The following is a 27,993-nucleotide window of genomic DNA, read 5'->3' as shown; positions in this document are numbered from 1 at the left end:
TGTGACATCTTTTGGGGGTAGCGAGGGATGGATGCAGAGATAGACCATACTTTTACTTTTGTCTCATCTGATCCACTCGTGTCGACTGCCATCAAAACAGGAACAACACTACTGTTAGATTGTCGTTATTGTGCATATACACTGCAGTTGGACCCACTCAATCTCAACTCTTCATATGACACATGGCTGATCCATCCATACATTTTCTATGCCACTTATCATCTGCTGGAGCCTATCCCAGCTGTCTTCGGGCAAGAGGCGGGGTACACCCTGGACTGGTCGCCAGCCAATCACAGGGCACATATAGACAAACAACCATTCACACTCACATTCATACCTATGGACAATTTGGAGTCCCCAATTAACCTAGCATGTTTTTGGAATGTGGGAGGAAACCGGAGTACCCGGAGAAAACCCACGCATGCACGGGGAGAACATGCAAACTCCACACAAAGATGGCCGAGGGTGGAATTGAACCCTGGTCTCCTAGCTGTGAGGTCTAACCACACGACCGCCGTGCTGCCCCCATTTCTAACCAACTGAGGCAAAATGGGAGCGCACTACATGGCTGTTGATTCAGTCTCCACTTGTTTGTGGTCTAAATAACATGTTGCACTAGTATGTTATCTGCTACAGGACTGAACGTGTGTGCTCTGTGGAATTATCCAGTTTTACTTAATTGGTCCGAATGTTATTTACTACAAATGTACTTTTGCTCATCCAGCTATACCAGCAACGTACCATGGCAGGCAGGCCAATGAAGAGGGCACACAATCAATTTGCGTATCAACCTGTTACTATTTATACAACATTTTGTTTGGTGGTGTGCTGTGAGATTTTTCTTGGTTCAAAAAAAAAGTTGGCAGAGATTGAGCTACAGTATGTGTGTCACGTAGATTTTGATGTTTAAAATAACTTTTGAAAATCATTATAAAAATATTGGCATGCCAAATATGCCATTGTTTTTGCCATCACTGTAAAATGATACAAATAAATGATTATTATTACCATAATTAAATCACATTTAAAATAAGCTTTCTAAAATTTGTATTATTTTTGTTGAGAGATGATTGTTTAAAAATAATTAATGAAGAGGAAAATATGTCAAAAAGGAGTTCTTGCCTAATTTTATCAACACATCATCATTATATCAGATGTTTTTAAATAACAAAGCACAATAAACTTGGCTTGGCTTATTAAAAAACATTTGACATTTATTTTTCCATTTTACAAAAATGGTTGAGGGAACATTCAGTCAATATTACCTTTACAAGTCAGAAAAAAGCAAATATGACCTTTTGTCACAGAGCTGATGGGCAGTATATTGTGTAATATTCATCTAGAAAGGCATATAAACACAAAAAATGTTGACCATGACAGTAAAACTGCTGTTTAATGTCACATGGTGATGCTGCAAAGCTGAGCTAATTCACATTGCACACAATGGGTAGGCAAAAGTTATTGTGTGTGTGTGTGTGTGTGTGTGTGTGTGTGTCTGAAGTAGAGGTGTAAAGTGTGACCACACTGTACAAGATGAATAGTGCGCCAGTTTGTGCCATCGATGATGGCTGCGCTGACAATAGAAGATGTTAGAGCTGGATATAAGGACTCCCAAAGATGACCAATGTGAAAACTGGATCAGATCTTCTGACAGGCATTTAAATTGATCTGCCTCACTCCCAAAACGCTTTAAAAAGCCCGCAGTGATGACTTCACACCATTTTTAATGTACAGAGCCATTACTGTTTATCCATGCACCGAGGAAGCTGATAGCCTTGTCTTATACAAGTTCTCTCCCTAGTGGCCTGATCATGAACTGCATGTGATTAACCACACGTGTGCTTGTATCTGTGATGGTGAGTTGGGAAGAAGACCTGTGGTAGCTGCTTTTACAGTCCAAAGCGGGAAGGGGTGCGTCGAGGTGTCATGGGGGCCTCTTCTCGTCTTCCTGGGGTGCAGATTCTCACAGACCTGAAACAGAGAAAAGTTTTGTATCTAAGCTTTGTAAGCTTTCGATCCTTGTTTTTAAATAGAGCCATGAGGAAGAGGAGATGTGAGTAGAATGAGAAGAATGTTAGAACATCACTGGAGGACTGGGTAGAGAAAGATACACGCCAGCCTGATGGCATCAGGGAGTGATGAGAGTGAAAGAATGAGAGGATGAAGCCTACTGAGAGGATCATTCATCATCTTTAACCACAGCAGCTGAACAGCTGCACGTATAACACATATGTGCAGGTCCTCAGGAGAATCTAGTTGGCTTCCACACAAAAGTAATTCAGTATAGATATGTCTTCTTTATCTAGAAATACTGTTGTAAGGTTGCAAAGGACATATTTATAGGGGTGCAGGGCATAGAATAGGTTGAAGAATAGAATAGAATAGTCCTTAAGCAGGACTTAAAAGAAAACTGCACTTTTTAAAAATGTTGCCCATCACCCACAATCGTTATGTGAGACTCTTTTCTGTGTGTTCTGAAGATATAAAAACAAATAAAAGGAGACCGCTAAGAAGCTACTTTGGAGCTGCTGCAGTTTGGAAAAGTTAACGGTAGGTGTATCATTTGTTTCTATGTTTGCCACAATAATGGTAACGAACCTTGTGAAAGATATAAGAACATCTCCAAACATTTGTAGATGCATTGTCACCACCTCGAGGACTGATGTAAAATAACTCTGACTCTTTGGTTCTTTTTCTTTTGTTATATAATAGAGTTCCTGATATTACTGTAGAAATTAGAGAACATAACATAACTTTATATAATTTCCAAGTAAATTCTTTCATAACCATTCACTATAAACATACACCTATAAGGATGCTATGTCCCCTTTTAGTTACTATAACCAGTCAAGCACAAACAGTTTTAACTATTTGTGCTTGACTTAAAACTGTTAAAACTGTATTTTTGTTACTTATCAGAAATTGCTCTGAAGTGGCAACAAAATTGAGATGTGAGCATGAAAGGGGTTGATGATGATTGCTTGCACTTTAATGTGCCCCATCTCATAATAAGGAACAGACCTTCCCCTCCACTTGACACACAAAACAATAAAGGAGTAGTTCGGACTACTTCATATCACTGATGTGATCTGAGTTGAGCAGCAGCTGATAGGTGAGGAGCCGCCGGGTTATGAAGGCGTACAAAGTATTAGACGGTGGTCACACTGAATGTGGGCTGGCGAGACCCAAGAGATCCAAAAGTCATTATCACACATCCTACCTCCTGCCTAAATCTAATTCTTAATCCCTTTCCTCCAGTGTGATTATTTTTCCACAGAAATCTCACTGATGTGGTTACACCAATGCAGATAAACTACCTTGTTAATTAACAATAAAGTTCTTTTAAATCTCTCCTTAAAACCTTTTCTCTCTGTGTGTAAAACCCAGGAAAGGGTGTGAAATTAATTTTTTGGTCTAATTTGAAAATGAAGGTTCCCCCGCTTTCTGTGCTTTGCTGTGGCCCAATATAAATTGCTGCAGTAATGGGGGTCAGCCAGGAGTCAATATTATTTCTTTTTGTCTCGTCTGCAGGGACTAGAGGTGAGAAAAGCTCATCATGAAGAGTGAGAGAGTTAGAGGAGGAGGGAGGGTGCATACGGACTGGAGGGCGAGGTGGCTAAATGAAACGGTTCCATCTATCGCAACGGTGCACAAAGAATGGAGGGGGGGGTGTTATACGTAACTATTGTTGGGGAAGTGTCAATGTAATCGTCGGTGACGTACTTCACATTGCCGCAGTTCTTCCTCTCCTGCTCATCTCGACGGCTTCGTAGCTGCTCCTGAGCCAACGCCATCTCTTCCTCCATGTTGGTTATCTCCTCCTTGGCGCGTCGACGGTTTTCCTGGAGGTGATGCGCACATGCAGAAGAGATAACGGAATAATAGGCAACACAATTACAGCAATCCAAAGGGACTCATCATAATTTTGAAACTACACAATTTTAGAAATGCAGGAATTTAAAAAAATGTTGTGTCAGAGAAGGCCTGCTGGCAAACAATCTATGTATGTTGTAGTTCATCATACAAGGTTTTTGATGGTGTTGAGGTCAGTGCACTCTAGTTGTTCTGCACTCATCCAAGTATGCCTCTGTGGACAGCCCTTTCTGCACCGGGAACAGAAAAGGGACTTCCCCAAACTGTTCCCTCAGAGTTGTATAGGTGTTAGCTGCTCTTACTTGTCTGCTTCTCCCAGCATGTTTGATGCTATAGAACATAGGTCCAAGCTCTGCGAGCCACTCTCCATCCACTGCAGTCACACACTGCATGTATTCCTACAAGACAAAACACAACAGTTGGAAAACCACTGTAAGAATTTGAAGTACTTCTGTATACTGTATGTTTGTGGAGTTCTGTGTGAGACGAAAGATGTTTCACCTTGGTGGTCATCACAAGCTCGTGATAAATGATGTAGTCGGGCGTGTAGCCCATACCAAAGAGGGAGCTGGTTGGATGTAGGTGACATGGCATGCCTGTCCTCACATTAACATATTCACCAATGCCCTAGGAGAAAACACATTCCATAGATTAATTTGTCAAATAAAGAAACTAGGAACAGTAGTTTTTGATGTGTATACACAGGTCTAAATACAATTTCCTGTTTAATCAAAGGTAAAGTGCTCTTCCGAATGTTTTTGTATTTCCATTAATTATATATTAATTTAAATAATATGTAAAGGCCTGGCTATGAGTCACATTTTATCAGCAATATGCAATTAGGGTTGCTATAAATGCTGCAGCTATAGAGAGCACCTGAAGACAAAGAACAGAAGTACCTTGAGCTTGGCAGCCTGGTGGAAGTAAGCAGCACAGATGCACTTCCTGATGATGTCCCAGTCTGAACCACAGGATATTAGGTTCATCCTCTGCTGCACCATGATGTCTTTTAACTGGGAGCGCACTTCACGTACCTGTCACACAATACCATACAGTCATTATGCAGAACTACAGTACAATCACCCATCATTTATCACTGTTAATTAGTTCCAGAACCGGCCACAATAGGTCTAGCATAGGAAACCTGTGTATTACCTTCTACAAATGGTTTTTAACATTGTAAAATTTACTCTTTGTTAAAGTCACATTGTGAAAACTTTAAGGGACTCAATTTTCAACCTTGCCTTTTGTATGTAGTTAGTTGTGAAGCTGAGTTTGTGTGTGCGAGATCAGTTTGCATCCATTTTCATCACCATGAGTGATAGTCTAACCTTGCGCATGGCCTTTGTGTGAATGAAGTGATCGTTGCACCAGATGCTGGAATAATTGTTGTTTTTCCACTGCATGTAGACATTGAGGTATGTCAGGTGGTCACTCTCTGGCACAGAGAACTTCTCCCTAACCTGGTCGCTCTCTTCTTCACGACCCTGCAGACAGGTAGACAGACAGACACACATGAGACACACACATCCACCCAGTATAAATATGTTGGTAAGCAGTATTAGCATAGGTTTACATATTTTAAAAATAGTTATTTTTGAAAATATCCACAGCAGACTTAAAAAAAATTCTGCTGTAATGTTGTAATGCTTTCAACAAAAATCCTTTTTAAAAACATGGCAGTGTCGAACCTTTGGTCTGTAGAAGATGGCTGGCACAGACAGCATGGAAACGATGATGAGGATGTCTGCGCTGCAGCCCATGTCGCAAGATACAATCAGCATCTTGGACAGCGCCGGGTCAAGGGGGAATTCCACCATCATTCGGCCAGTTGGTGTTAAGGAACCTAAGTCCACAGTGACGAAGTCACGCATTCAGAATTATTAAGTAAATGACATGTGAACATGTACAGGTCGAATTATAACCTTATTTTCCAGCAAATGCCTGCATTAGCCAGTATACACACTGGGGGTGAACTACTAACAATGCAGAATACTCTTAACTAAAAAGAAAAGTGAGATCCAAAAAATTGTGCCTGTTCTGATTTGAATGATTAGACGACAGTGTCTTAAGAAGCTTACACAGAGGAGAAGCAGGGAAGCAGAGCAGCCGGTTTGGGGCAGGTAAAGCTTAATCAGTGATAATCTGCTGTTAACACACCATACAGGGAATCATCAAAAGTCCCTCCTTATCCTCAAATCCTTAAATCCCTTGGAATCTGGCTAAGGATGAGACAGAAATGAGGCCAGACCAGTCGAAGCTAACACGGGATCAGTTACCAGGCAATTACTCCACTGGCTAAACCTTCAACTAGCTCTTCCAGGCCTGTTTGCAGACCCTGCGTTTATACCACAGAATCATCAGTGACAAGAAGTAGGAGCTCAAAGCAGCGCTGAGGGAGAAATAATAAAAGACCTGAAGGCACAAAACACTCACAGTTTCATGTTCATCTTGATATGAGGCTGATGTATGTTGGTAAATAAGTGAGGTCAGGTAAAAAAAAACAACTCACAGGGGAGTTAAGCATTTACTGCCCTAACTCATGCAGTTTCTTGGTTAAGAAATTATCTAATCGGGTAGATGAATGTTTCACCATCAACATTTTTGAAGGTGTTAAAGGGGGTTCCACAAAGGTCAGTTTGAGGCCCAATTTTATTTTCTATTAATATAAACGATCTTTGCCTGATGGTCTTTGGCATTTTTATGCAGACGACAATAATTTATTGTTTTGCTTTGTCTGTTGTGCAAGCTTTCATTAATTTACAATCAGCTTTTGATGTTGGTCAGGCCCGTCTGCAAAGCTTGAAGCTGGTTTTGAACACAGAGATAACAACAGGTATGCTGTTCTCCAGGGCTACTATGCAGTCCAAAAGTCTCACCGTCTTAAAAAGTCAAGGTATAGCCATTGAGCTGGTCTCATCTTACAAGTACCTGGGTTTCCATGTTGATGAACGCCTAACTTTTAAGTACCATATTTCAAGCTTAATCTTTAAACCTGGGGTAAAATCGGGCTTTTACTTTAGGAATGGATCTTGCTTTTCTTTTGGCACCAGGAAACACCTTGTGTCAGCAACCTTTCTACGTTCTCTGGACATTGTGTACCATTGTGCTCTGAGGTTTCACAGGATGTTAAAGTTTGACTGAACATTGAACTTTACATAAAAAAAAAAAGTTGAATGGACATCCCTGTCTGATAGGAGATCCAGTCATTGGCTGACTTTTATTTACAAAGCTTTACTGTATCTTTACCCCATCTTGGGATCCCACCTTATTAGGAATCATGGACATTATGTCCCTCATGTTTTAACAGAACTGGGGAAAAGGCTTTTCGTTTCGCTACACCCTCTTCATGGAACTCTTATTTTGGTAAAATTCTTTAAACTAAGGAACTCAAAAACATTGAACACCGTAATTGTTTTTAACATCAGATGTTACAACTCTTTTCACATATCACTGATACTTTTATATTACTGTTTTTTTTTTATTTATATTACTATTTTCTATGCTTTGCTCTATCTATATTTCTATAACTATGAAAACGTTCCATTTATTAATACTGGACGTCAAGGAAATTTACTTATGGCAGTCGGGTCTTATTGAACCACTGGCAGATGTACTGTGCATCTGCGCAATTTAATAATACAAATGCAACTACACTATCACACTAAATGTGAATCATTTAGAAATGAAACACTACCGCAAAGCATTTCACCCACCAGTGTTATCAAGAGCTCCCAGGATCCAGAGCTGATACATGGAGTTAAGCATGTTGTCTTCAGGTGGCGGGTCCATGAAGTGGAAGAGAAGCAAATCCTGAACGCCCAGTGACTTCAACAGCAGGACTACGTTGGCCAAGTTGGTCCTCTGTATCTCTGGTATGGTGGTGGTCAGCATCTCATTCTTATAGGCGCTCTGAGTGTAGAGCCTGATTAAGGAGACAGGGTTGAATATATTATTGATAACCCTTAATTATAGCTCTTGACTGGGGAAGAGCATATGCTGGATAGTTTGTAATGAAGCACATTAGTACTGGGTATGATTTTCTCTTAATTTTCAAACAAATAGAGCTTCTAGTTTTAGTTCACACAGCAGCAGTCAAGTCTAGAAATGACTCCAAGAAAGTGGAGCCAACAAGCTCCCAAGTGCACGCAGCTCTTCCAACATCTTCACTGTGGCAATAGCTGCCACAATGAATGCAATGCAATGCATTGTATGCAATGCAATGCAATATATTTGGTGTGGCGCTTCATCACCTGAGTATTACATTTATCAAGACATAAGTATGTGGGTGTTCATTAGTAGCCTGGGTCGTTAATGTAAAATGTACTGCAATGCGTGTTTGTCAGTGAGAAAATGGTCAAGTATAATCTATTGGCCTTGCCATTTATGTTTCCTTGCTGTCAACACATTTAACAAATAAAAACGCATGCATATAAAAATCCAATACCTGTAACACTGCCCTGGTCCTGTACGACCTGCTCTGCCAGCACGCTGGTTTGCATTCGCTTGACTAATGGGATATACTTGTAGTGCATCCATTCCAATGCGAGGATTGAACACCTGTTTAAATGTGCATAAAACAAAAGAGCTCACCACTTTGGTGATGAACAGACATTTAAAGACTTGTCTTTGCAAGGCTCGGAATACCTTAAGTTTGCAGTATCCCGCATCCACAACGAACATAATCCCATCTACAGTGAGGGAAGTCTCAGCTATGTTGGTTGCAACAATACATTTCCGAACACCATCTGGGGCCTAAAGAGGGTGAAAAACAGTGGTGGTGAACATGTCTAATTGTCTAAAAACATGTCTAAAAAGTGACTAATTGTCACTGCACAACAAGCTACAATAAAAGGGAAACTCATTCAGCGAACACAAAACATGCATTAAGATTGAAAATGATTACAAGAAACCTTCTGGAAGATTTTGGCCTGGAGGTCAGACGGTAGCTGGGAGTAAATGGGCAGTACAGCCAGAGCAGGAGCATTCTCCAAATCCTCCAATCGCTCCACAATCTGATCTGATGTCACCTACAGGAACAAGAATACAGCTTCATAAAAAAACAACAAACAAAAAAAACAGAATTTCCCAGTATCACAATTGTAACTAACATGCTGCCTAAAGATAATAAAGCTCAGTTCTAATCCAGCAACAATTTTATTACTGGGGTTTTTACAACAAATATCTTTATGATAATTGTGAAGTCAGTTTTTTAAAGTGTTTCTATTGCATTTAATTCAATTATTTGGGCGATACTACCAGCCCTACCATCCCTTACCTCAATATCTTCCTGACCAGGCATAAAGATGAGGATGTCGCCTATCAACCCACTGAGGTGGATCTGCAGGGCCTGTTTCACTGCTGCCTCCACATAGTCCTCCTGAGGAGTCTTAACAGCACAAAACACCAGAAAAAATGACCAATAATGGCAATGAAAGGTAATGAAAAGGTATGTAACAGTTATGAAAGTAAATAACAAAAGCAGAATGGCACATACCTTGCTAAATAATATGTCAACAGGGAATGTTCTTCCTGGAATGTGGAATATAGGTACATTGCCAAAAAATGCTGCAAATTTGTCAGAGTCCATTGTGGCGGAAGTAACAATGAGTTTCAAATCGGTGCGTCGTGATACAACCTAATAGAAAAGACAAGTCAATGAATCAGTATGTCCATTAATCCATCATGTATTTAAAGTATAAAAGCTTTTAGAAATATGAACAGACCTCACGGAGCAGACCAAATAGTACATCAGTATTCAGGGAGCGCTCATGAGCTTCATCCATGATAACGGCACTGTAATGGTCCAGGTCAGATTCCCTCAGTGACTCTCTCAGTAGAATACCATCTGTCATGTACTTTATCATTGTTTTCTCACACGTGCAGTCCTCAAAACGAATTGCATAGCCCACCTGCGCAATACATCAGATTAAAATTCCAATATGCTAATATGGTTATTGGACTTAGAATAATCAATTTAAATAATTCAATAAAAATTATTTATATGAACTTTTCTGTTGCAATCCATGCCATCATTTGCTAAAAGCCCTTCAATTGGTATGCATGTTTTCTTTTGTCCACCAGTGGGCAGTGTTACATTGCATATCATCCAGATGTATGTATATATATCAGATGTTTGCAGCTTTCAAATTTCATTTCACTTGATGTTTGGAAATATACCAGAGACAATATTGTGGAAAAATCGATCAAACAAACAAAATGAAAAAATGTAAATGATCCACACATGATAGCCAAGTGTGGTCTGTCGCACCTCCTCTCCCAAGTTGGTGCCGATCTCCTCACTGACTCTCTTTGCCACACTCATGGCGGCCACTCTGCGAGGCTGTGTACAGCCCACCATGCCGTAGCTGGTGTAGCCATCCTCATGGAGGTACTGGGTCAGCTGAGTGGTTTTCCCACTGCCCGTTTCACCAACAACAATTACTATACTGTTGTCCCTGCAAAAAGAAAGCCATTGTTGACAATCATTTCAGAGAATATTGTGGAATAAATGTTATCTGTTGAGTGACATGAAGTGTCGATTGTACCTTATGATGTTAAGAAGCTGCTGCCTGACAGCAAAAATAGGCAAGTACTGCCTCTGCTCCACAATGCTTTTCTTCTTAGCAAACTCACTGCTGGCCTCACTCTTCTCTTTCATGTGATCTGCAAACTTCTGCTCTGCTCTATAAAGTAAAGAGAGAGAAAAAAATGAATACAAAAGGCCAAGATTTATATGGGAGTAAAATGGTACTTTAGACCAGCAAAAAGAGCCAGACTGACTTGTAATCTACTTTGCCATCCTCGCCAACCTCTTGACCTCCACCATCATCCTCCGTCTTCTTGATACCCATGATGTCACCCAACTTGGTGCCAGCCAGTTCCCAGTGTTTGTGTTGTGCCTAAAACATATTCAATCATGTCATCTAGACTGAACATTCTTTGTTGCATGCCTTCAATTTTAATGGCATAGTTTTCTGATAAAATGACAAGGTGGGAGGACCATATTCAAATTATTTACTCAAGTGATGAAGTGATGCAAGTACTGGTAATATTAGTCAGCGGCATCAGCTCACAAACGTAGCATTTTTCAACAACGGGATATGAAAATGATTTTTCAGTATTTCAGCATTCGACCAGCCTACCTTTTTACGTTCTTTCTGTTCACGATGTTTACGAACAAGCTGACTACCCTTGCGGGAGATGATGGCCATGTCAGAGGTAGCATCTTTCACAGGGATGACCGGCTCTGGCTGCAGTGACAAGACACATGCACAAAGGCAAAAAAACGTATATAGTATACACTTGTATAGACATATACATTACACAACATTGTTTTATTCCTATTACCGCAACTTTGCTATACCTGTTTAGTGAACACTATTCTCCCATCTAAGAAAGGAGGGACCAAGTTGTGAACCAGCAGGTGAACCTTTGCTGCATTGTCCTCCTCAAAGTCTTCATCCACCTCCAACCTCTGCACTACTCCACTTGTCAACATACGATTGGTCTCCCATCGCTCATTGTCCTATTAACAGAGAAACATACAGTAGCTTGATAAGACATGGTACACGTAACAATAACATACACACCACATGGTCAAAAACCATATAGTTACCTCGTTGATTTGACGCTTCTGGGCAGATATACGTTTCTGAGTCTGTTTCTGAAGGATCTGCTCTCTCTTCTTGATATACTCATCAGATGTAGAAGTAAAGGGGTTGTGGAACTCATCATAACCTTCATCCATCATGTACCAGTCTCTGTCAGCTTGCTGCAAAGTGTGGGTCAACAAGTGACCATGAGGACTTTAAGAGAACATATTTGACTGACCATGACACCTACCTTTTGATCTTCTTCCCATTGTTCTTTCTCACCCTCATTTTCAAATGATATTCCACCCTCACCGTCTTTTTTACCTAAAGACAACAAAAGGAAAGAGCATTAGCACAGGTCTTTCTAGGATTTTTCCTACAGCATAATTGAGGTTAACTTTTGAGTGGTATTTTACGTTGCTTTGACCTCACTCTTCCACCAGAAGATATCCATATATCCATATGTTTTTTTCACAGAAGCACCTAAGCACTGAATCTGTTCCGGCAGAGTTTGCAGGAAAGCTTCAATGCTTCATGAGGCTACACCCGCCCATTATTAAGAGACGTGTCTTAATTCTGACTGTGGTTTATTTAAATTTCAAATTTATATTATGACATTTTGTAAAATGTTACTGTAGTAGCTCTACAGTGCAGTCAGCTATGCATGTATGAACGAGCGCATGTGCATGTGATTATGCCCTCCTGCCATCCCAGAAGTGTCAACCTCTGAGAACACTGTGATGGTACCTTTCCCTTGAGATAAACGGGGGGTGGAGCCTAAATGCTTCCTGTCATTGGCCCACTCGTTGTACTTGTAAGACGGAGTGGGCAGGGGTGTGTCGTCAGGATAACGGCCTCTCACTGACCTAAATTGGAGCAACAAATGCAATACCACATCAGCTTTAGGGAATATGCGGAAATGACACTTATGTGACTGTGAAGTAATATGAAGTAATAGACTTTGGTCAATTATTCCAACATGACAAAATGCCTCATTATGAAAAGCATCATCATGATCAAAAAACAAAATACAAATTAAACACTGAAATTATGTAAAATGTTGAATAAAATACATAATTCAAAATAATATATTTACCGGTCTCTTCTTTCACTCTCTCGGCGACTCCGCTCTGAGCGGTCGGAATCTCTTGCAGAAGGAGCAGGAGAAGGCGACTCCCATTGGGAATGTCGTGAACTGGCATAACCACTGTCATCCTCTTCCCAGTTTGAGCGGGAAGGTGTGGAACCATCTAAGAAAAAACAGTGGCAATTGGAACAGTGGTTGTTGGAAACAACAAAATTGGTGACAAATTCACCAATTAGGTGAAAAAATTACCTCTAGGGCGTTGTTGTGGTGTCTGGGGTTCATCCCTCCTGCTCCCCCGGCTGATGCGGTCTGACCAGCCATCTCGCTGTGAGCGCTCACTCCTCTCGCTGCGGTGTGAGCGGCTACTAGAGTTTCCTTCTCGTGTATCTAACAAGAAAAGGGCCATTACCCTACAACTTTGACAACCAAGTATCAGAATATGACCGCTACAAAGTAATACATCTCCATCATTTTCAGAATTACCTCTTTCACTGCGCCGATCTCTGCCCTTATCCCTGTCTTTGTCTCTGTTCCTGTCTTCTTTGGAGGAGACAAAGACGCCATGCTCACGTCTGTCTTTCTCTCTCTGCTGGTGCCGGCGACGGAACTCATCACTGACTCCTCCAGGACTGGAAGGTGTCTCTGAGCCACTCATACGGTACTTCCTACTGATATGTAGAAAGGTATAAATAGCACCGATACTGTCAAGTAGTATAGATACACTCTGTACTGATGTGTGTGTATTTACTCTTACCTCTCTTTTTTATCCTGTCTGTTCTTTTCATCATCTTCATCATCATCTGACCCAGAATCACTTTTACCTTCCTCCCAGTCTTTGTAGGAAGACACTTTTGATTTTTTTCTGTCTCTGTCCTCACCATCATTCTGTTCTTTAATCTCTCGTTCTTTCCTTTTCTGAGCTGCCAGCAGATCCAAACCCAGTAGAGAGGTTCGCGGGGTAGGTGCCCGAAAAACATGGTTTTCTACAGCAGCGGTCTTCTTCTTGACAATTAGTCCGCCAAACTGAGCAGTGGGATCACTCCCTTCCAGTCGGTGCATAGACTCATCGTCACTCATTATCTGTGGACATTAAAAATAATGCTGTTAAAGTTAGTAACGCGTTAACAGAAATGAGAAAATACTGTAAGAATGGGATCCATTTCTTCATTTTACAGTGTAAGATTAATGTCTACATCAACACACGTAACCATTGAATTGTATTGAATCATATTATTTGTACACTGTATACTGTACAGGCCGTGGATGGAATAAATTAAAACATACGTTTTGGCAGGAAGCACAAATCCAAGGAAATACAACTGGAATATGTACATATTCTGTAAAATCTAAAAAGTTTTCTGTGCGGGTTATTGTGTGTAGCTGCTCTATCTATTTAAATGGGTCCCCTTTAAATGGACGCCACACATTTATCTACTGTATAATGCTGAAGAAATGTGTGAGTTCTTTCAAGCCAAATAATAAAGAAAGATAATGCTAATAAATGTATTATTGGTTTGTGTTCAGGGTCACTCAGAGGTGGAGCCTATCCTAGCTGACCTTACATTTCGAGACAACCATTCACTCATATGCACACAGTCACTGAACAGGGCTCTATACTACAATATCTTTTAAATAACTGTTAAACCGTATTTATTCGAGTACAACAATAGTAGTGACAGATTAACTCTGACGGATTCTCTTTTGATTCAAATCCTTAAGTTATAAGGCACATAATCATTTATTTGTGATGATCTACGCGCAAATGATTAAGTATATAATTGTTTGGAGGTAATACCAGAGTTTACACATACAGTAGTTGAAATGCTGTGGTCTAGTTTCGGTGGGTGAGACAGGTATCGCGTGGCTATAGAAAATAACAGTTTTACAGTTACAAAGTTACAACAGCGACCTAACATGAAACTTACCTCAAAGAATGGCGTTTGTTAGCAGGTTAGCTCACGATCCTGACAGGGCAACGCGGCAAGCAGCTCTACGTGATTTCGGAATTCTAAAAAAAAACACTCACTTTAAAAGAGCTAAGATCATCTTACGGCAAGTAAATACGTAAGAATATTCAAACGCACGTGGTTATTACCAATAAACACATTTGTTTTACTGTATATTCGTAAACCGAACGCAACTATTTACAGCCGAGGGGGTCGCCATTGCTATCCCAGAATGCATTGGTGGGAAAGAGGGCGGAAGCCTAAACTTTATTTACAGATCATTGACGGCATGAAAAGGATGTACTATTAGTATTTATACCTAAAATACAAATAATTACTAAAAAAAAATCACAACAACGGCATCTGAAAAAATATTTGAACTGCAAATGGCCGGAAAGACATAATTTCTGGGTAGAATCGTTGTGATGTACCGAGACTTAAAGCTCCATAGGTACAAATGGCACGATTGCCCAATAAAATAATGGCAGTGAAAACAGTTCTGCGTCCCAGTTTAAGTTATTTGGTATGCGCAATGACGTTGCAAGGTTGATGATTTAAAGTCATGTGATCATCAAGTGGTTGATTTTGATTGGCTTCCACTTCATATGCCACAATTAGATTGGCTAGCTGTGGAGGTTGCGCATGATGGTCAAATAGCACAGATGCCATTGGTCTTTTCCCTTATCTGCTGATGTACATTACGGAGGTGTTATCCGGGTGTTTTTAGCTTTTTTTGCAAATATTTCATCACTTTATATAGCTGCCGCTCAATTGACTTCTTGATATTGCACATCTTGAACGTAACCCGTGGCTTTTATCAACAACTGGGCAAAATAAGCTTACTTTGACTCGCTACAGCCGTGACAGCTGCTCTTTATCATATTAAAATGGGTGAGGAAATTAACAGTAACCCAGTTAACGCCGACGAAAACTCCGCGAATAACACCGGTGGTGAAGAAAAATTAAAATCGCTTGAAGGTGATGTAAAGTATTACACATTAGAAGATATTAGAGTTCATAACATGAGCACTGACACCTGGCTCATCCTCCACGATAAAGTTTACGACATCACGAGTTTCATCGAAGAGGTAAGGCCCAGTGTTTCAATTGAATTTAAGTACTATTGTGACAACTACGTTATTACATAAGTTTTTTTTTGTTTCATAATGTCGGCTAAGGCTACTTCCTGGAATTAGCCGAGAGGGTCGTCGCGTCATACAGTGACGCGGAGTGGCCAATGGCTGGTGGAGTTTAAACTGCGCACGCGCGCATATCACACATTTTGGATTAATAGAAAGTCAGATTTTGTTGCTTGCGTCTCCTTAGAATAAGATCAACAATTTCTTACAGTTCAGTACAGATCTATATCAGTAAGGCAGACAAAATGCAGACAATCTTGGCACAACAATCTTAGGACTACTTAAAAAAAACCTCTGTAGACCATTGCCTGTTGGTGGAAAAAGACTATTAGCAATTCCAGACATAGGTGAGCTTGTAATTTTCAGCCCGTCCCCTGCATGTACACTCAGCAACTCGAACCACTTCTGTCTGATACCTGACTTACCTGTCCCTCAAACCTGAACAAAGTCCTGTCCTCCTTGCTAACACTGTGAAATCGAAAATCGATAGATGGAGTTTAGCTTTTGATAAATGGGAGCAAAAACAAATTATGTTGTGTTATAAATGACTTGAGCAGCAGTACTTCACATTGAATATGAAGCACACCATCCATTTTAACGTTTGTTGACCTGAGGTCCAATTCTTTGATTCCAGCATCCAGGCGGTGAAGAGGTTTTGTTGGAGCAGGCAGGTTCAGATGCAACAGAGAGCTTTGAGGATGTAGGTCACTCTTCAGATGCCAGAGAGATGCTGCAGCAGTTCTACATTGGGGAGCTTCACATGGTAGGATCCAACTTCTGCTATCTCTGAAATTCGGACTCGGAAGTGTGGAGTGAGTCGCTGTTGACGGGCTTCACTGCTTATGGGGGTGTCATACAACTTCATGTCAAAAAATCCGAACTACCCCTTTAAGTTGTTTGATAATGTATGATGATGATAATGATAATAATATCAGAAATAACAGCCCCTCTCCAATTATTGCCTGTTTCCAATTAACGCCCCCATACTCCTAGCTATAATTACAGCATTTACAATTGCTACTTTACATGTGAGTTTGTCAGCCACCAGTGATATGAATGTATTATTCATCTTTGCAGGATGATAGAAGAAATGAACTTGCAACGGTAAGATTCTGAATCTCAATGATATACCTTTTGAGTTCTAAACACTCAGTTACGCACCAACGTCTTTACTTTCTTCTCTTCTGCTTGCTGCTGCAGGACATCCATGTTAAAGATTCACCAGAGTCAAGGTCAGTTATCATAATGCGTGTCAAATGTCAATCATCAAACAATTGTTTACAAAAAATACAAAATGAACTGCACCGCTACCATTTAATTACATTTTTAGTCATTACTGTTGAATATTAATTTAATGTGTTTTTTTGTTTTTTTGCTTCCCAGCAGCTCCTGGGCCACATGGTTGATACCCGCCATTGCTGCAACCGTTATCGGTGTCTTGTATCGCTTCTACGTTTCATCTTGAGTCCTGACATTCCAATTTCACTTCATCCTTTTTCTTTTCATCCGGAGGCCTTGAAAGGTTTGACCAAAACCACCTCCCACAGTTTACCCGTCGAGCCGTCTGTTTCCTTGGCTACAAGGCAGTTTGATTAAATGTTTGCATCCTTGTCAGTCGCCATCCATCGAGTTCACCACACAGGCAGTCGGATAGAAACTTTATAACATTGGCTGCCTCCAGCTTTTTTATTTCATTGCCTTTTGTCGGTACAAGTAAATTGTCTTAACTATGCATCTTTTTGTCAGTTCTTTATCCACCCCAATTGGAAATGCCACACTGGATAAAAAAAACAAAAACATTAAGCTTGTTGTTTGGATTGAATTCTTGTCATTCGACTGAAGATGCAGTTTTTCTCAGCTGTTATGTTACTGCTACATCAACAAAATGCAAAGCTATGGTGTCAGACAGCACTTGATTGCATTTATCACTCTTTGTTTATGCAGAGCCTGCAGTCATTGGCATTACATATCATTTTAATTCTGCAGAAAATATTGGTAAATTATATTGCAAATCAAGGTAGAATAGAATGTTAGATGCGTCTATTGTTCTCTTATTGGCATTGTATGTATAACATTGTATGTATAACAATAAAACAATCTTTTACTATTTCAATATTGAGCTGTAAAGGATGTTGTGTTGTGTTGTTAATGAAGCCATATTTTATAAACATGTCATTTTTGGTGATTGGTAAACCGGTAACTACTAAGTTAAATAAAAGTGCGATATGCCAGCTGGGGACCTAAAAGCATTTCTAGACATCATCAGTTCTGCATAGTGGGATCACCCATTATATTACATTTTCGTGATGCATGTGGCTATCATTTTATTTAATGCTATACTACTTTATATAGCATTGTCTGCTATGCTGCAATTGAAAATCCATTATCTGCCATCACAACAAATTAACAACCATTAATTTGCTGCTTTATTGACATGCTTGTGAACATAATGCTTCAGGTGTCCACATTTATTGTCCTGACAGCTGCCACCCCATGTTGTTAAAAGCCTGATTGAAATAAATATTTCGAAAACCTAAATTGCTTCTCTATTTTTGTGAGTAAAATAAAATTGGGTTGTCAGGGCTATGTACGAAACATGAGGCTACAGGGCATTTGCGTCTAGTTAATGTGTGTGTTATTGCCAAGGGAACACATTCAATTCCAGTGAAAGCAATGAACTTGGAGGAGATGCATCCATTTTCAAGGGCACTTATGTTCAGTTGGGTCATAGGGATATGCTGGAACCTATCCCAGCTTCAGAGGAGAGGCTGATCTCCAGCCAATCACAGGGCACATATAGACAAACAACCATTCACACTCACATTCATACCTATGTTAACTTAATATGCATGTTTTTGGAATGTGCGAAAACCCACGTATGCACAAGGAGAACATGCAAACTCCACACAGAGATGCCCAAGCAGAGATTTTAACCCAGTTGTTCCCGATCTCCTGACTGTGTGGCTAACATGTTAACCACTCATCCACCCAGCGGCCTCCTTGCAGGAAATATTAACTTTTATTATCTGACAGGATCACCATGGAAGTTTACCCTTCAATCACCTCTTCAGGGTTTTATTTTAAATCCACTGTGGTGATGTGTAAAGGCAAATTCATAAAAACTCACTGTCCGTACCTGTACTTTAACTGAAAGTCCATAGTTGTACACTGACCTTTAAAGTTAAGAATTAAAAAGTATGCTTGCCAGGGCAGAGTTGAACATATTTGCTTCGGGACACAAAAAATGAACAGATACAATCATGTGACACCAGCAGGCTCTTTGGGCCAAAATCTTGACCTCAATTATGGAAGAAAGGATTTAGGCAGACATCAAGGCAAAGTACAGGGCACAGTAACTGGCTCTCTTTTTCCATTTTGCTCCACACATAATTGTTGTGTTTATTATACAACAGTGGTCTCATGTGTCCTCATTGTTTGTTAATTGTTCGTTCTTCGGCTTTGTAGTCAGATGTGTATTTATGCATGCAATTTTTTTTAATGTAAGTAAATTACTGACATTAATAATAATTATGTCACTTTTACAATAACTTTAGAATGGTTAACACACTAAAAATGACTTCTTTATTACTTAAAATGATACACATAGAGACACACACCTCTTCTCAAGTGTCCAAAATTTTACACACATTTTGAAATTTAAAATGGAACGTTTTAATTGCACTAAACACGGTTTTCTGGATAAAATACCACAATCTGACATAAAGGCCTGTGTTTTCCATTTAAAAAGACTGCCATTCATAATGGTAATACATGAGCTAATTAGCCACCGGGTCAAACACTTCATTGCTTAGGGGCCGTATGGTGGGTAAGTGGTTCACAAGACCTGGGTTCCATTCTTTGCTCGGTAGGTTTGCATGTTATCCCCATGCATGGGTTTTTCCGGGTACTCCGGTTTCCTCCCACATTCCAAAAACATGCTAGGTTAATTGGGGACTCCAAATTGTCCATAGGTATGAATGTGAGTGTGAATGGTTGTTTGTCTATATGTGCCCTGTGATTGGCTGGCGACCAGTCCAGGGTGTACCCTGCCTCTCACCCGAAGACAGCTGGGATAGGCTCCAGCATACCCCCGCAACATAAGAGGATAAGGTGGCATAAAAATGGATGGATGGAAAAGACCACAGGTGAGTTATTATGGTCATGACGGTGGAAGGTATACAACCGGCAGCTCTTTGTACGCATGTGTGTTGTTCAGGAAGATGTGATGAGATTGATATGGGTGCCATTCAGGTATGGATAAGGCAGTTACCACCATGTCTGGTGTGAGTGGACGAAGTCTTGTGGTCAAATCTAGCTATCTGCGTGGCAAGATGCTGCCCTTTTTTGTACCTTTTTTATCTTAATAGAGTATATTTTTTGTAATTTTCTTTTTCAGTTTCCTGATTTTTGTGAGCATGCATATTTTAGTCCACACCAATCATATACTGTCCATGTTTTATTTTTATTTTTGTTTAATTTTACAGTGTGTCACAGGCTAATAAAAACAAGTTGCAGGCCGCATGTCTCGGTTTAGTATCACACACCCGCTTACTTAAATTTGCATTGTATTATTATTACTCCCCTATTCTCCTAATATTTTGATGTTATTCTCATAAAATTACTGCTCTGTTCTTCCATATTTATTTTAAAAAATTTAGTTTTACTGTTTAATTTTATTTTATAATGTGCCTGGGGCCACAAAAAAAAACCCTGCAGGCTGCAAATGGACCCCGGGACTCACTTTGGACACCGCTGATATACAATAGTGTATATACAAACCAGCTCTCTTTCACACTGAGGTTGGATTACACTGCCTTTTGTAAACACTAGATGGCACTATTACATCAATAATATGTTAATCTGCTCACATTGTTTTCTTTAAAAATAAATTAAAAAATGGCCAGTGTATCCATGCAAATGTAGACAAGTGGGCACAGTAAATTTAAATACAGCGAGAAAGATGGTACATATTGACAAAAAAGCAGCAATTGGCAGATTTTGTGACTGTGTGTAGTCAGGTGGGCAACCTATATGAAGAAATACAACCACAGTGATATGAGACTTTACTTTAAATGCTGTCTCTTATATGGTATTTAGGTAGTGCTCATGACCCTGGAGAAGGATGCAGCACCTGTGGGAGACTGAAGTGCTCAGATAAACATCACTGTCAATTATTTCAACAACAGTCAAGGCTGCTGGTGCTAATGCACATCAGTCCTGGGAGACTGGTTGCAGCAAAGATCGCAAATGCCTGGAAAAACACTTACGTATGCCTGGAAAAAAAAAAAAACATGATCTTTGAAAGGTCAACTATTCGAGCTTGGATACATGTGTACCATCATTAGTTTGTACTTGGTCCAGTGTTAAGATGATATTTCACATTTGGCCTAAGTAACTCATGTGGTTCATGACACACGCCCACATCAAGAGGAGCTTGACAGATTTTATGTCTGCAAAGAAAACTCTCAAGAGTATTAGAAAAGCTCTGACAAGTGCCTAAAAGCTTCACTAAAAGACGGCACTTCTCCCACAAAGATCATTTGGGAAATTGTTCTCATTGACCAAGTGTTTTTCCTGCTGAGTCACCTTCTGTGTCACTTATACTGGAACGTGGCATTCCACAACAATATGAATACCTTCACTTAGATGGGTTTTCTCCGGGCACTCCAGCTTCCTCCTTCATCCCAAACACATGCATGTTAATTGGAGACATAGTGTAAATGATTGTTGTGATTGGCTGGTGACCCATCCAGGGGTGTACCCCAACTCTTGCCCTAAATCAGCTGGGATACACTCCGGTTTAGCCGTGACGCCAGTAAGGACAATTGGGATAGAAAATGAATGGATGTAAACTATGTGGTCAATGTGATTTTCCCATTCAATACACAACAGCACAGAACAGGAGACTTTCCAATATTCCTCCACCTTCAGCACTCAATGAAAACATCATTTATTTTGAGATGAATGTAGCCTCGATGGGGTAAATATTCCCTCAATGGGGTAAAAGCCAGTGTCTTGTTGTGCCAGTCCCAAGCCAAATCAAAAACATAGGACGCAGAACTGGAGGTAGCAGAGATGAGGATACTGAGGTTCTCATTGGGAGTGACTAGGATGGATAGGGTCAGGAACGAGTACATCAGAGGAATACTACATGTTAGAGACCTTGAAGATAAAGTCAGAGAGGCCAGACTGAGATGGTTGGGACATGTCCAGAGGAGAGATAGTGAATATATTGGTAAAAGGATGCTGCGTTTAGAGCTGCCAGGTAGGAGGCGTAAAGGAAGACCATTGAGTAGGTTTATGGATGTAGTGAAGGAGGACATGAGGGTAGTTGGTGTGAGAGAGACAGATGCTGAAGACAGGGTTGGATGGAGATTGATTTGCCGTGGCGACCCCTGAAGGTAAAAGCCCAAAGAGTGTCACTCTGACAGGAAACTTTCAATGTATACAATAAGTTGCCACTCACAGAACTTTGTAGAACAATAGTTACAAATTCCCGAGTTCATCTTTGAGCACCGGATAAGAGGAGAAATGCTCCTGTTTGCAGGAAAGATATGCTTTCCATTTCTGGCAATAAAAACACACTATTAATAATAAGAGCACTCAGACAGCACATAACTCTGGCAAGGCCAAACTGTTAACCAAAGTGAAATAATGTTTATCAGTTTGTTTGTGTGCAGAATATAGTCCAAACTACTTTGCTGATTTCCATGAAATGAGGAGTAATAAGCTTTGCATGTTCTCATCGTGCATGCATGGGTACTCCGGTTTCCTCCCACATTCCAAAAACATTAATTGGCGACTCCAAATTATCCATAGGTATGAATGTGAGTGTGAATGGTTGTTTGTCTATATGTGCCTTGTGATTGGCTGGCAACCAGTCCAGGGTGTACCCTGCCTCTCGCCTGAAGACAGCTGGGATAGGCTCCAGCACGCCCATGACCCTCATGAGGATAAGTGGAAGAAAATGGACAGATGGATGGAGTAAAAGGAAAATGGTTATGGAACAATTGGACGGTGCAAAGTGGAATTTTTAATTTTAGTTTGGACTTTTCAGTAACAAGTGATGTTTTTTTCTTATATGTTGCAGCTTAGCCATGCATATAACCTGCAGATGCAAATCATCTGAGCATTTTTCCACACGAAGCGAGTCTACACAGTTCAAAAGGCATAATGCTTTATTTCTTTGATCATTCATAAACCCATGTGCTCAAAAAATAACTCTTTAACAAACACAAATAACTTAATCTTCAGTGTTCAACTCACACAATGACATTTATAGGATGCGGATACAACTTTGTGGGAATGGGTAACTGAATTTCTCCATCATGGCACACAGCCATGGCTAAAATATGTTGCATAAAATAGTTTTAAATGTACGTTTTGTCGTTTAATCCACTCCGACGATGATGATCCCTCTCTGTCACACATGAGAACAGATGAGTGTCACAGCAAACAAACAACCTCAGAAGTCACCCAAGTTATCTTCTAGCAGCAGACCGGTGTTGACCTTTCAATATGATGTCATTGCTTAATTACTTTTCTCATTACATATGCTCAAATGCCGTGACTTAAAGGTTAACTTCTCCCAGCTGTTACACGCCAAGGTTTTTCCATGCACTCTCAGTTTTAAAAACGAGGAACAGGTGGATGGCAAAGATCCTTCAATGTGCTTGCAATCACATATGGTTCACAGAAAAAAAAATGGTTTAACTGGTTGAAGTCAAATGAATTGACGCTAATAAACATTCAAGAATGTGATATTATTAAAAACAGTTTACAGCGGTGTGTAAAATAAAGTTTGCATATGTGGGGTACAGGCTAGGCTGGGACATTACTCTAAAACTACTAAAAGGTGGTTTAAGAGATGTTCACTGACAGTGCACTTAATCTTTGCAACACAGTGTGCTGGGGGTAAAACAAAAAAAAAAAAAAAAACAAGTTCATAAAAAAGAAATCAAAGGAAGATGCAATCATAATTATATATTATACAGTTTCTGCAATTATTTCATGCACTTGTCATCCTAGCCTAGTCTGGGCGTCAAACCATTTGCAAAGCAACTTGATGACCCATAGCGCATGTCCCCTTTCTATGCATTAACCAGTCAAGTGGCTTCAGTCATATAAAAGCACTCTCCTATGCATGTGGTGCTTTTCAGTTGAAGAGCTGCTAGGCCAATGTCATCAGTGTGCAGGTGGAAGAAACACTGGATGACCTTTCATGGACGCTGTTGTTGTTATTCAGCATCCTTGACACAAATGGAGTCTTTGAAGGGATGCAGCAACCCAGAGTGTTGACCAGTTCTGGGCAGAGACCTTGAGCCAGTCTTTCCATTACGAGGTAGAATTTCCGACGGAAGCTTTTGTTGATCCAGAAGTAGAAGATGCAGTTCAGGAAACCATTGGATGTTGGCAGCCATACCACCACAAATTCTATCCACTCTGGCACAGTGCTTCCAGAGAGTGCTGGGGTAGAAGAAAACAATATAAATAAGCATATAAAAAAAAAGATGATATGACTGTTGACAGGAGCGATTACACACAGGGTCACACACTCTGCTCACATTCAGCCAAATGATACTAAACACACAGGATAGTCTGGGGAAATTCAAATGACTCAGTTGAGTGATGAGCAAAACAAGGTGGCACATAAATCAGCAGCGCCTCTGCTGGTTACAGACAAGTTGTATGCTCCATTACGCCATTTTGCTTCAAGATAAAAAGAAAAAAAAAACGATTATGTTCATTCATAGTAAGTACTGTGACCTACTGCAAACAGTTGTTTGCTGAAAAACATTAGCCCTGTGTTAGCCCTGTGTGACATCAGTGCTAACACAACTAAATGTGCACCCAACATTCATTCATTTTGAGCGTAGCGGGGTACACCGTGGACTGATCGCCAGCCAATCACAGGGTATATATAGACAAACAACCATTCACACTCACATTCATACCCATGGACCTATGGAATCACCAATTAACCTAGCATGCACAGGGAGAACATGCATACTCCACACAGAGATGGCCGAGGATGGAATTGAACTCAGGTCTCTAAGTTGTGAGGCCTGCTCACCAACCACTCGGTCGCCGTGCAGCCTGCACCCATTATTTAAAACACAAGTGGGTCTAAACCACCACAATATAATAATCAGTCAATCAAAACTGACACTGTCTTTCTAAAGCAAGCAATTTGATACAGCTCTTGTACTCATTAAATTCTTACAATCAGTGTGCCTAATATTGAGGAGCCCTGACAAGACACTTATTTAGCTATATGATATATCAACATTCCCGCGACCCTCGTGAGGATAAGCAGTAGAAAATGAATGAATGCATGAATTTTGAACATTTAAAAACACACACTTCACAGAACTTACCATTGTAGATCATGGCTGCCATGCATGGTGTCCAGCAAATGAAGTAAGCAGCCATGACAGGAACCAACACCCTAGAGGCCACATTGTGTCTCTTGCGGCAAACACGCTCAAACTGCCGCATTTTGCGTCTCTGTGTCCTGGCGGCGTACCACACCCTCATGTTGGCGTATGTCATGACAATGGAGCACGGGAAGAAGATGACACAGGTCAGGCTTAGAGAGTAGGCCACATTGGTGGAGTAGGACGGATTGCAGACCAGCGATGCGGTGGAAAAGTGGACCTGGATTATGCCATCTGGGAAGGATATTGGCACGAGGAGGCATGGTGGGAAGCACCAAGAGAAGGCAATAAGTAGCAGTGTCCTTTTTCTGGTCATTAAGGAGGAGTACTTGAGGGGGTAGAGCACAGCAATGTACCTCTCCAGGCTAATGGCGGCCAGTGTGTACATGCAGGTAGAGTACACTGTAGCATTGCAGAAGGCCACCATGTGACACAGCCAGTCAGGCCCGTCTGTGTAGTCCTTGATCAGACTCACCCACAAGTTCAAGGGCATGACCAGTAACCCGAAGGCGGAGTCTGCAGCTGTGAGGGAAAGCAGGAAGTACCGAGAGCTCCTTGACCAGCCGGCTACAGAGGACGTGATAACCAGGAGGACGGCAATGTTCCCCAAAGTGATCATCACCCCCAAAACAATGATGATGCTCACCTTGACTGAGCGGTGGTGAAGTTGCATGATTCTTTGTGAGTCAGCGCCACCAGACATGCTGGAGTCAATGTCCAAGGTGGAGAGGTTTAGTGACGCGTTCATGTTTCCTCACACATACATTGTTTTGTTTTACCACAAAATGCCAAAAAGAAGAAGAGTAGGTGGTGCGTCAAAGTGAGCGAACATGTGGGACATTAGCAGGGAGGCAGCCCTGCACCTCCTTGCAGCCATTTGCAGAACAAGCTGCACACCTGAAGCAATTAGTGCAGGACCGGCACAAGCTGCCACCTCAAATCAGGGGCAGCACATTTCAGCTCCAGTCTTTGCTATGCTCCAAGATAGTACATACAATGGTGGTAAAACCATTAAATGTGAAAAAATGGGAAAAAATATGAATTCATGCAATATTGTACTGCAATAGTTCCCAAACTTTTTACAGTTGCGTACCCTTTCAGACATTTGACCAGAAGCCATGTACCCCCTATTCTTGCACACTTAAAAAATACACCTTTTTAAGTAAATTACTTCAAACACATTGGAAGAGTGGTTATCGCACAGGCCACACAGCTAGGAGACCCAGGTTTGACTCCCCGCTTGGGTATCTCTGTGTGGAGTTTCATGTGCTAATGGTTGTTTGTCTGTATGTGCCCTGTGATTGGCTGGTGACCCTGCTTCTCACCCAAAAACAGCTGGGAACACAATGCCCTCGACCCTCGTGAGGTGAAGCGGTATTGAAAACGGATGACTGAATACTTCAAATATTGAACATAATTAATTGTCTAATTAATTTAATACTTATTCTCGGTCAAAACATTTTATTTTGCATGGTCACATTTTGATTCATACATGTTACACACGAGCACTGATAAATGAATAAGTAATCCATTCATTTTGTACACATCTTATCCTCCCGAGGGTCGCTGTCATGCTGGAGCCTATCCCAGCTGTCTTCGGGAGAGAGGCGGGGTACACCCTGGACTGGTCGTCAGCCAATCACAGGGCACATACACACTCACATTCATACCTATGGACAATTTGGAGTCGCCAATTAACCTAGCATGTTTTTGGAATGTGGGAGGAAACCGGAGTACCCAGAGAAAACCCATGCACGGGGAGAACATGCAAACTCCACACAGAGATGGCCGAGGGTGGAATTGAACCCTGCTTCCCGGTAACCGTAATGAGGAAGAGTGGTATAAAAAGGGATGGATATTCTACGATGGGCTAATGCAAAAAAACAAACAAAATGCAGGCCCTTGGGACAGGCTGGTTTTGATCAGAATTGATGTTGCAAGATGAGACGTTTCCAAGTTGCAGTGTACTGTAAATGCTTATTTCCCCTTCATATATAAAATGTATTGAGAACATAGTATATAGGTCATGCTTGATTCAATTCTTAACCAAGCACTTGATTGAGCTCCAGGTTTTGTAGTTCAGCACACCATGACAGATTCATCACAACGATCCATGCATCCAACAATAAAGAATGCCAGTCAACAATAAATTAGAATCGAAAAAGGGCCCACAGGAGACGTATGCTGTGCTACGTCCAAACACTCTGACATTTCACAAGCAATCACGTCAAATTTCCACCATCACACACTATCACTCATGCTTGTGTCAACGCTTTGGCGTTTGGGGTCTGCACTGCAAAATGGGCTCCACCAGCTGCTCCCCTCCAATAATATGCAGGCACAACACAAGAAAGGAGAAGGAAAGATGATTTTTACCAACCATTTTTCACAGCTATTCTTTTTTTCGTGACAGTTTAAGTGATTGAATATATCCATGTTTTTTCTGGTATAATGCTGGTATAATTTTCTCTGGGTTGTTTATATTAATTTATATTATGTGTTATGTCTTAAATTGTTCATTTTCTGTCTTTTATGTCTGCTATATTGAGTAATACAAGCTTAAATGAGACTATAGGGTCATGGCTAGAGGGCTCTTATCATGTTAAAAACTGTATTTAGATGGTTGTAAACAGGTTTTCTATGCTCTTAACTTACGCACATATCATGATCTGGTTCCAGACCAGATCATGAGCATAGAAGAGCATAGAAAAAAAACTCTAAAGTTGTGCAGCATACACCGCAATGCACTGTGAGTATACTTATAAATTCCCTTTAGGAGACTTGACAGCACTCTACTATTTGATATATGACTTTTTCACTGTTCTAATGAGTGGGATTTGCTTGGCGTTCAAAGTGAGGTATAGACAAGGTGGTTGTAGTTAGGGTCGGGCTGCTGGACTGGGCTGCTAGATTAAT

General features: G+C 40.7%; 3 protein-coding genes across 5 annotated transcripts; 1 reads left to right on the top strand and 2 right to left on the bottom strand.

Moving 5' to 3' along the window:
- Nucleotides 1-1,171: 1,171 nt before the first annotated feature.
- dhx38 (DEAH (Asp-Glu-Ala-His) box polypeptide 38) lies at nt 1,172-14,744 on the bottom strand. 2 transcript variants are annotated; one of them, XM_058089194.2, is made up of 27 exons: nt 14,481-14,744; nt 13,310-13,635; nt 13,039-13,223; nt 12,805-12,942; nt 12,565-12,718; nt 12,216-12,334; nt 11,719-11,792; nt 11,492-11,647; nt 11,240-11,401; nt 11,019-11,126; nt 10,657-10,775; nt 10,422-10,559; nt 10,145-10,331; nt 9,600-9,785; nt 9,371-9,511; nt 9,152-9,262; nt 8,787-8,903; nt 8,521-8,628; nt 8,321-8,433; nt 7,590-7,798; nt 5,565-5,719; nt 5,205-5,360; nt 4,773-4,907; nt 4,375-4,500; nt 4,176-4,271; nt 3,724-3,842; nt 1,172-1,971 (listed from the first exon to the last, which is right to left on the bottom strand). In XM_058089194.2, exons 2-27 carry the CDS (start codon nt 13,630-13,632, stop codon nt 1,890-1,892), a joined length of 3,717 nt encoding a protein of 1,238 aa, XP_057945177.2. In that variant the 5' UTR covers nt 13,633-13,635; nt 14,481-14,744; the 3' UTR covers nt 1,172-1,889. The 2 variants fall into 2 exon arrangements, with proteins under 2 accessions (XP_057945177.2, XP_078651712.1); XM_078795586.1 differs by having other exon boundaries at nt 13,039-13,220.
- Nucleotides 14,745-15,126: 382 nt separating this feature from the next.
- cyb5b (cytochrome b5 type B) lies at nt 15,127-17,753 on the top strand. Of its 2 annotated transcripts, none has more exons than XM_058089196.2 (5): nt 15,127-15,589; nt 16,275-16,403; nt 16,718-16,744; nt 16,841-16,872; nt 17,027-17,753. In XM_058089196.2, the coding sequence occupies exons 1-5, from the start codon at nt 15,389-15,391 to the stop codon at nt 17,103-17,105; spliced, it is 468 nt and encodes a 155-aa protein (XP_057945179.2). In that variant the 5' UTR covers nt 15,127-15,388; the 3' UTR covers nt 17,106-17,753. The 2 variants fall into 2 exon arrangements, with proteins under 2 accessions (XP_057945179.2, XP_057945178.2); XM_058089195.2 differs by having other exon boundaries at nt 15,130-15,589; nt 17,024-17,753.
- Nucleotides 17,754-22,678: 4,925 nt separating this feature from the next.
- Nucleotides 22,679-26,011, bottom strand: LOC131139522 (histamine H2 receptor). Its single transcript, XM_058089211.2, has 2 exons — nt 25,018-26,011; nt 22,679-24,106 (listed from the first exon to the last, which is right to left on the bottom strand). Exons 1-2 carry the CDS (start codon nt 25,823-25,825, stop codon nt 23,811-23,813), a joined length of 1,104 nt encoding a protein of 367 aa, XP_057945194.2. The 5' UTR covers nt 25,826-26,011; the 3' UTR covers nt 22,679-23,810.
- Between the last annotated feature and the right edge of the window lie 1,982 nt (nt 26,012-27,993).

The sequence above is a fragment of the Doryrhamphus excisus genome, linkage group LG13 (genome assembly GCF_037039965.1).
Source record: "Doryrhamphus excisus strain RoL-2023G ecotype Guam linkage group LG13, RoL_Dexc_Guam_v1.1, whole genome shotgun sequence".
In the NCBI taxonomy this organism is placed as follows: Eukaryota; Metazoa; Chordata; class Actinopteri; order Syngnathiformes; family Syngnathidae; genus Doryrhamphus; species Doryrhamphus excisus.
The sequence above is the reverse complement of the archived record's forward strand: the minus strand, read 5'-3'. Positions and strand labels throughout refer to the sequence as shown.

Bases quoted from the DNA above. Each gene is read 5' to 3' on its own strand.
- dhx38 (XM_058089194.2), bottom strand. From the start codon at position 13,632: ATGAGTGACGATGAGTCTATGCACCGACTGGAAGGGAGTGATCCCACT. The intron at 9,512-9,599 runs GTCTGTTCATAT...CTTTTCTATTAG, and splicing joins TATTTGGTCTGCTCCGTGAG to GTTGTATCACGACGCACCGA. The intron at 4,908-5,204 runs GTTAGACTATCA...ATTGTGTGACAG, and splicing joins ACACAAAGGCCATGCGCAAG to GTACGTGAAGTGCGCTCCCA.
- cyb5b (XM_058089195.2), top strand. From the start codon at position 15,389: ATGGGTGAGGAAATTAACAGTAACCCAGTTAACGCCGACGAAAACTCC. The intron at 16,745-16,840 runs GTAAGATTCTGA...TTGCTGCTGCAG, and splicing joins GAAGAAATGAACTTGCAACG to GACATCCATGTTAAAGATTC. The intron at 16,873-17,023 runs GTCAGTTATCAT...TTTGCTTCCCAG, and splicing joins AAAGATTCACCAGAGTCAAG to CAGCTCCTGGGCCACATGGT.
- LOC131139522 (XM_058089211.2), bottom strand. From the start codon at position 25,825: ATGAACGCGTCACTAAACCTCTCCACCTTGGACATTGACTCCAGCATG. The intron at 24,107-25,017 runs GTAAGTTCTGTG...CTTCTACCCCAG, and splicing joins GGCAGCCATGATCTACAATG to CACTCTCTGGAAGCACTGTG.